Source organism: Takifugu rubripes, chromosome 3 (genome assembly GCF_901000725.2).
Source record: "Takifugu rubripes chromosome 3, fTakRub1.2, whole genome shotgun sequence".
In the NCBI taxonomy this organism is placed as follows: Eukaryota; Metazoa; Chordata; class Actinopteri; order Tetraodontiformes; family Tetraodontidae; genus Takifugu; species Takifugu rubripes.
This window is the reverse complement of record NC_042287.1, coordinates 16,949,725-16,958,219: the sequence shown is the minus strand read 5'-3', so window position 1 is coordinate 16,958,219 and position 8,495 is coordinate 16,949,725. Positions and strand designations below refer to the sequence as shown.

Here is an 8,495-nt window from a genome sequence, read left to right as displayed (position 1 = left end):
TCAAAATATGAACAGTTTCTTTTTAAATATTCTCACCACAGAAACAAATCATTGGAGGTAAAAAAAACCCCAAACCTGGATATATTGGTGACCTCAGGATCGGGTCTCTGCTCTTTGCAGATGATGTGGTCCTGTTGGCGTCATCGGCCCGTGACCTCCAACGATCACTGGATCGGTTCGCCTCTGCATGTGAAGCGGCTGGGATGGAAATCAGCACCTCCAAATCTGAGGCCATGGTTCTCGACCGGAAAAAGGTGGAGTGCATTCTCCGGGTCAAGGAGGAGATCCTGCCCCAAGTGGAGATGTTCAAGTACCTCGGGGTCTTGTTCACGAGTGAGGGAAGAATGGAGCAGGAGATCGACAGGCGGATCGGTGTGGTATCAGCAGTAATGCGGACTCTGCACCGGTCGAACTTTGTTCCTACCCTCACCTATGGTCATGAGCTTTGGGTAATGACCGAAAGAACAAGATCGTGGGTACAAGCGGCCGAAATGAGCTTCCTCCGTAGGGTGGCTGGGCTCTCCCTTAGAGAAGGTGAGAAGCTCTGCCATCCGTTGAGAGGAGCCAGATGAGGTGGCTTGGGCACCTAGTTAGGATGCCCCCTGGGCGCCTCCCTGGTGAGGTGTTCAGGGCATGTCCCTCCGGTGGGAGACCCCCGGGAAGACCCAGGACACGTTGGAGAGACTATGTCTCTCGACTGGTCTGGGAACACCTGGGGATCCCCCCGGATGAGCTGGAGGAGGTAGCTGGGGAGAGGGAAGTCTGGGCTTCTCTCCTTAGGCTGCTGCCCCCGCGACCCGACCCCGGATAAGCGGTAGATGATGGATGGATGGATGGATGGATGGATGGATAGACCTCGACTTCTATCAACTGTACACCTCTTTGATAACAATATTCATGTTGGGGTCCAGGCTTCCTGGTTGTGTTTTTCCTGCAGGGGGCGTGGTGGAGCAGTGCTCCGGCCACCGGCTGGCGCACCTGCAGGCCATCAGCGATCAGCCGCCTATATAAGTACTAAGACTCCGGCCTACCGGTGTCGGAGGATTGTTGGTTTTTGAAGATTTTGGTGATTTTTGTGGCTCCACGCTGGAGCTCTTTGTGCGCACCCGGAGTAAGAACTGTTGCTTCCCGGCAGTCCAGGGGGACTGTCCTTTTTGTGTTTGTTCTATAAAACCTATTTTTGGACCTTTCATCACTGTGTCTTGCCTGCGTTCGGGTCCTGGACAACCACGTATCGTAACAATTCACTCTTCAACCATCTACAGCTTATCGAGGCTCAGTCTGTTAAATGCTCTCCTGTGGCCACAGCGAGTACTGCAGCACCAGATCCTCATTCCTGCTGTGGGCTGAAACATTTGGTTCCTCCAGGAACTATTAACTGTTTTAAAGCACGATCTTGAAAATGGAAACGATGATTAAATGAGCAGTGTTGCCATCAGAGCGATGTATTATTAAATAATGACAAACAGGTTCACATGCAACTGTAACTTTATTGAGAGGAAACTGTGAATTACACATTTGGAACCAATCAATTTTGTGTAATTAACACCGTTGTGAATATTTTAATACTCCTCTCCTTCCTCTTCTCCCTCCCCCTCAACGGAGTCGACTCCCACCTCCTCATAATCCTTCTCCAGAGCTGCCATGTCCTCCCTGGCCTCAGAGAACTCCCCCTCCTCCATGCCCTCACCCACGTACCAGTGCACAAACGCACGTTTGGCGTACATGAGATCAAACTTGTGGTCGAGCCGAGCCCAGGCCTCGGCGATGGCGGTGGTGTTGCTCAGCATGCACACAGCTCGCTGAACCTTGGCCAGGTCTCCACCAGGGACCACAGTGGGGGGCTGGTAGTTGATACCAACTTTGAAACCAGTGGGGCACCAGTCCACAAACTGGATGCTGCGTTTGGTCTTGATGGTGGCAATGGCAGCATTCACGTCTTTGGGCACCACATCACCACGATACAGCAGGCAGCAGGCCATGTACTTGCCGTGGCGAGGGTCACATTTGACCATCTGATTGGCGGGCTCGAAGCAAGCGTTGGTGATCTCAGACACTGAGAGCTGCTCATGGTAAGCCTTCTCAGCAGAGATGACGGGAGCGTAGGTGGCCAGAGGGAAATGAATACGGGGATATGGCACCAGGTTGGTCTGGAACTCCGTCAGATCAACATTGAGGGCACCATCAAAGCGAAGGGAGGCGGTGATGGAGGACACAATCTGGCTGATCAGCCTGTTCAGGTTGGTGTAGGTGGGACGCTCGATATCCAGGTTCCTGCGACAGATGTCGTAGATGGCCTCGTTATCCACCATGAAGGCACAATCAGAGTGCTCCAGGGTGGTGTGGGTGGTCAGGATGGAGTTGTAGGGCTCCACCACAGCGGTAGACCACCTGTGGAGCTGGGTAGATGGAGAACTCCAGCTTGGACTTCTTGCCATAGTCGACGGACAGACGTTCCATCAGCAGGGAAGTGAAACCAGAGCCGGTGCCACCTCCGAAGCTGTGGAACACCAGGAAGCCCTGAAGGCCAGTACACTGATCAGGCCTGCAGACACAGAGGAGAGTCAGTATCACACAGGAGATTCACTTTAATCATGTTCTGGAAAGAATTTACAAATGTTCTCCACGGGATTCCCTCACCAGTTTGCGGATCCTGTCCAGCACCAGATCGATGATCTCTTTGCCGATGGTGTAGTGTCCTCGGGCGTAGTTGTTGGCAGCATCTTCCTTACCAGTGATCAGCTGCTCGGGGTGGAACAGCTGGCGGTAGGTCCCAGTACGAACCTCATCTGCAGAGACACAAACATCATAATTCATCACTGCTGTGCCACAGAGGACCAGATATCGTCATTATTTGATGAAATGTATCTTAAGGGGATCATATCTACCAATGACAGTGGGCTCCAGGTCCACAAAAACAGCCCTGGGAACGTGCTTTCCTGCTCCGGTCTCACTGAAGAAGGTGTTGAAGGAGTCATCTCCACCTCCAAGAGTCTTGTCACTGGGCATCTGCCCATCCGGCTGGATACCATGCTCCAGACAATAAAGTTCCCAGCAGGCATTGCCGATCTGGACACCAGCCTGGCCGACGTGGACGGAGATGCACTCACGCTGGGAAGAAAGAACAATACGTGAGCTTGTTCAATCAGAGATGCTTCACTTATTTGGCTGCTAAAGGTCACCTTTAATCAGACCGTATGACGCTCTTTGTGGTTAAATAAAAAACTGTATAAATGCTAAAATGAATGTCTATAAGTTGGAACTATAAATTTAGAGATTCCTTTCATTTCTCGAAAGACAGCCAAGTTATTTTCTGAGCAGTTCCTCCACATGGTTGCTAAGCGACCATCAACACGAGAAAGGTGAAAGACAAGTAAAACCATGACTAGCAAAGTATAACGTGTTTATAACGAACGAAGGGGGCAGATGAAAGTTCGAACCCTTGAATGTGAGGCTGCTGGTCGATATTTGGATGGTCGGAGGATTTTTGGGGCGTTCAGGTCGATTTACGCAGCTTCACTGACGAATATGATGAACAGTTCTGTTCAGCTCCGTCACAGACAGTTATGGCTCAGTCATTTCAAACCACGAATGTTAACACAATTGGTACCGTCCTAAAACTCATTCTTCTCAGCAGAGACCTCTCCAGGAACATTATCATTATTATTATTATTATAAACAAATATTAAAACTAATTAGGTTTTTTAGCGCTGTCAAGTGAAATGTAAAACTAACGTGAAGGAATGATTCCATTGGACAGCTCTTACCATTATTGTTCAGAACAAGTCACAAAACAGGGATGAAGAAGCTCCTCACGTTGTCTCTCAATCCGACAACTAAAGGGTCGATGTAAGAGAAGATGGCGCGTTAGGATGGGGACTGCTTTATAAGCGAGCCCGCGACGCGCCGGCGACTGCTCTTCCGTGATTGGCTGAAATCCTGCCAGTCTGAGTTTGCAGCTTCCCATTGGTGGAGCGCTCCCCTCTCTACAAGCCCCGCCTTTCCAGACACCGCCCGTGTCCCACCATCCCGCTGCGGGTCATTGTGTCCGAAAAATGCTGCGTAACTTAGGTTGTGATGGTACCAGACAGACCCGGTTAGCCATAGAAAATAGTTCACAGGAAGATTGATGAATGCAATCTGTAAAAAAATCGAAAATTTGTTCGCATATGAGAAAACTGGATTCGAGTATTTTAAAGAAACATTTAAATGCTACACCTTTATTTTTTAAAAAATGCTACACCTTTATTTGAATTTTACTCAACTTTTAGTTCCCTGTCTCTTCGAATTAAAGGTCATTCTGTCCAATCATGGAGGACAGCCATGGAGAACACAGACAACCACAGACACCCAACCCCCAGCCTCCAGAGTGCAGCCGTTGCTAGGAAATAGCCTAGTTGCCTAGATACAGCCAAGTATCCAGACAAACCGCCTTTATCTGGTGGTCACGTGATGCAGCTTAAATGCAGCAGTGGCGATGGCGCCGCAGCTGCTGTGGGAGGAAATGTGAAGCCTCTCAGTCACCTTGCTTTTCAAATCTGTCAGTGTGATGACCTGCAGGGCCTGGAAGAAATAAAAGCATAAGCACATCTTACAGGAGTGCTTCCTCAGCTCACATAAATGCATGATGGGGTCAGTCTTTGTAAGACAAAAGCATCGCATCAACATGGCTCCACACTTTTGTTCACACCAGCCATCAAAGCAGCCACACACATAAAAGCTCATTCTTCCTGTCTCTTGTCTGGATGGTTTAACATTTCAGTGTCCAATAAGAAGGACCATACATTTTTCAGTCGGTTTAAAAGACAGTGCAACACACCCACAGAGTGGAAGCTTAGACCTTATTGACTTTTCCTTTATGTCTTAACTCATCTTTATTCTACCAGTTTAGGTATGAGTGAGTTATTTTTGGAGAAATCTGCACCAGTAATGTGAGAAAAATTTTCCATGATGATGTTTAATATGTCCAATATATATTTAGAACTAATTCCATTAATTACACAATTGCAATTGTAAGAATGTCTTCTTTTCTTTATTATTACAGCTAAATTTGAAATGGACACTCAGGGATGCTGCTGTGACAGGTGGAAGCATTCTTTGTGGTACCACATTCTTCTCTTGCAGAACACTGAGGGACCACTCCCATCTCCAACATTCCCATCCTGCCTCTCAGCTGGTCACATCATCCCGGAGTCACAGCTGCGTGGGTGGAGCAGGAAGAGGAGGAGGAAAAACAGCTGACAATATAGGCTTTAATTCCTTTTTGCTTAAGTTAGCTCTTTTTCCGAACACTTGGACTTTAAATCTTTGACTTCATTTGTCCAATAGTTTCACATTTAACCCCAATACAGTCATTGATTCATTTATATTGAGAAGATTCTATTTTAACACTAAAATTTTGAAATGTTCGCGCTGTAGCTTCATTTACTCCCCAGAAGAAGCGTGGCACCTTCAGCGAGGACACGGACCACGTGATCGCCCCACCAGATGACGTCACTGCAGGGCTTCTGGGTCATCGAGGGAGGAAGAAGATGATGAGGAAGATGAGGAGGCTGTGGGAGAGAGCTGGGACACCATCCCTCTCCGCTATTGCTTCCTAAATATGTCCCGAAATTCTCTTTACACTTCATTCAGCTGTTATCACTGAAACATTTGAAAAACAGTGATTTGATATTTAATTCGATCTCCCAAACAGACACAATCGCTTAACGTCAACCTCTCTGCAGAGCTATTGTGTAAATCGCTAGTAAAGCTGTTGGTCCTCTGCGCAGGAGCGAACCTCTGCCCGGCCTATAAAGAGGAGCGCGCCGCCCTCCCATTCAGCAGTTGTTGCATTGACCCCGTTGGGTTCTACACGCAACGCAAACACACCGACTTTATTCACCCTTTCTTCTTCTCCTCACTTCGAATCTTTCAAACTAATCATGGTAAGTGATTTTTTGTGTGTCTCGGGCGATTTTAGGAGGAAAGAAGAGGCAGAACCGAGCATCATGGACGTGGCGCGTCACAGTCGGCTTTTCTAAAGAGGATAATAAAGAGTCAGGCTTGATAAAGGGCTGCCTGCTCCTTTCGTTTATTTTTTAACACCAACAATATAAATGTTTCTCCAATAAATTATTCGTGTCAATAAATCAAAACTGCATCCTTTATCTTGCAAATGGATGCCTGGACAAAGCAGGGAGGAGCATCTAAGGTGGTGATGGAGTTGATGTCATCATCTTTAATTAAAAACACAGCAACGATGATATTTTGTCCTTTATTAAAACTCAAACGGGAATTATTCACGTTTTCGTCTCTATTTGTTAAAGCATATATAGATAAAGATTTCTCAAATTCAATTAAATAATACTCAGAAATGAATAACATGATTATTTCGTCTATATTTACGGTGTTCTCGGGCTCATTTTTCACCTTCAAGCCAAAGCAGGTGGAATATTCCAGGATAACGTGCACGCGCCGCGTGCCCAGTCGAATTTGCATTTGTGCTGGTGTTTTGCAAAAGAAAGGAGAGCGTTTGGATGTGAAGACAAGATGACAAAAAATCGTGAGGAAAGCGGAGAGCAGCCTCCTGTGGGTGGGGGTGGGGGTGCTGTCAGGCATTTTCTGTCCCCTGCGGATGGTGCAGGGAGGTGCCTCCTGCTGCAGATACTCTCTGTCCAAGATAGGGGGCGCAAGTCCCTATTTATCCACGTCATACGGTCTGATAAAGGTGACCTTTAGCAGCCAAATAAATGAAGCATCTCTGATTTGCTTAAACAAGCTCACGTATTGTTCTTTCTTCCCAGCGTGAGTGCATCTCCATCCACGTCGGCCAGGCTGGTGTCCAGATCGGCAATGCCTGCTGGGAACTTTATTGTCTGGAGCATGGTATCCAGCCGGATGGGCAGATGCCCAGTGACAAGACTCTTGGAGGTGGAGATGACTCCTTCAACACCTTCTTCAGTGAGACCGGAGCAGGAAAGCACGTTCCCAGGGCTGTTTTGTGGACCTGGAGCCCACTGTCATTGGTAGATATGATCCCCTTAAGATACATTTCATCAAATAATGACGATATCTGGTCCTCTGTGGCACAGCAGTGATGAATTATGATGTTTGTGTCTCTGCAGATGAGGTTCGTACTGGGACCTACCGCCAGCTGTTCCACCCCGAGCAGCTGATCACTGGTAAGGAAGATGCTGCCAACAACTACGCCCGAGGACACTACACCATCGGCAAAGAGATCATCGATCTGGTACTGGACAGGATCCGCAAACTGGTGAGGGAATCCCGTGGAGAACATTTGTAAATTCTTTCTAGAACATGATTAAAGTGAATCTCCTGTGTGATACTGACTCTCCTCTGTGTCTGCAGGCCGATCAGTGTACTGGCCTTCAGGGCTTCCTGGTGTTCCACAGCTTCGGAGGTGGCACCGGCTCTGGTTTCACTTCCCTGCTGATGGAACGTCTGTCCGTCGACTATGGCAAGAAGTCCAAGCTGGAGTTCTCCATCTACCCAGCTCCACAGGTGTCTACCGCTGTGGTGGAGCCCTACAACTCCATCCTGACCACCCACACCACCCTGGAGCACTCTGATTGTGCCTTCATGGTGGATAACGAGGCCATCTACGACATCTGTCGCAGGAACCTGGATATCGAGCGTCCCACCTACACCAACCTGAACAGGCTGATCAGCCAGATTGTGTCCTCCATCACCCGCCTCCCTTCGCTTTGATGGTGCCCTCAATGTTGATCTGACGGAGTTCCAGACCAACCTGGTGCCATATCCCCGTATTCATTTCCCTCTGGCCACCTACGCTCCCGTCATCTCTGCTGAGAAGGCTTACCATGAGCAGCTCTCAGTGTCTGAGATCACCAACGCTTGCTTCGAGCCCGCCAATCAGATGGTCAAATGTGACCCTCGCCACGGCAAGTACATGGCCTGCTGCCTGTTGTATCGTGGTGATGTGGTGCCCAAAGACGTGAATGCTGCCATTGCCACCATCAAGACCAAACGCAGCATCCAGTTTGTGGACTGGTGCCCCACTGGTTTCAAAGTTGGTATCAACTACCAGCCCCCCACTGTGGTCCCTGGTGGAGACCTGGCCAAGGTTCAGCGAGCTGTGTGCATGCTGAGCAACACCACCGCCATCGCCGAGGCCTGGGCTCGGCTCGACCACAAGTTTGATCTCATGTACGCCAAACGTGCGTTTGTGCACTGGTACGTGGGTGAGGGCATGGAGGAGGGGGAGTTCTCTGAGGCCAGGGAGGACATGGCAGCTCTGGAGAAGGATTATGAGGAGGTGGGAGTCGACTCCGTTGAGGGGGAGGGAGAAGAGGAAGGAGAGGAGTATTAACATATTCACGACGGCGTTAGTAATACAGGAAATGTGTCCTTGGTTATTAAATGTCTCCAAGCAGAAATGTTGAATCCATCATTTGGCTGTATAATAAATTTCTTCTCACATGTGACCCTGTTTGTAATTATTAAATCATTCCCACACGGGACATACATGCAAA

The 8,495-nt window shown here is 48.5% G+C and overlaps 1 protein-coding gene and 1 pseudogene across 1 annotated transcript; one reads left to right on the top strand and one right to left on the bottom strand.

Annotated features, from left to right (window-relative positions):
* Nucleotides 1-1,470: 1,470 nt before the first annotated feature.
* On the bottom strand, nucleotides 1,471-3,920 carry LOC101066234 (tubulin alpha chain-like; annotated as a pseudogene).
* Nucleotides 3,921-5,773: 1,853 nt separating this feature from the next.
* LOC105418721 (tubulin alpha chain-like) lies at nucleotides 5,774-8,495 on the top strand. Its single transcript, XM_029834552.1, is given in 6 exon segments — nucleotides 5,774-5,927; nucleotides 6,786-6,975; nucleotides 6,978-7,007; nucleotides 7,107-7,255; nucleotides 7,351-7,692; nucleotides 7,694-8,495. Coding segments are annotated over 6 exon segments (1,353 nt in total). The 5' UTR covers nucleotides 5,774-5,924; the 3' UTR covers nucleotides 8,333-8,495.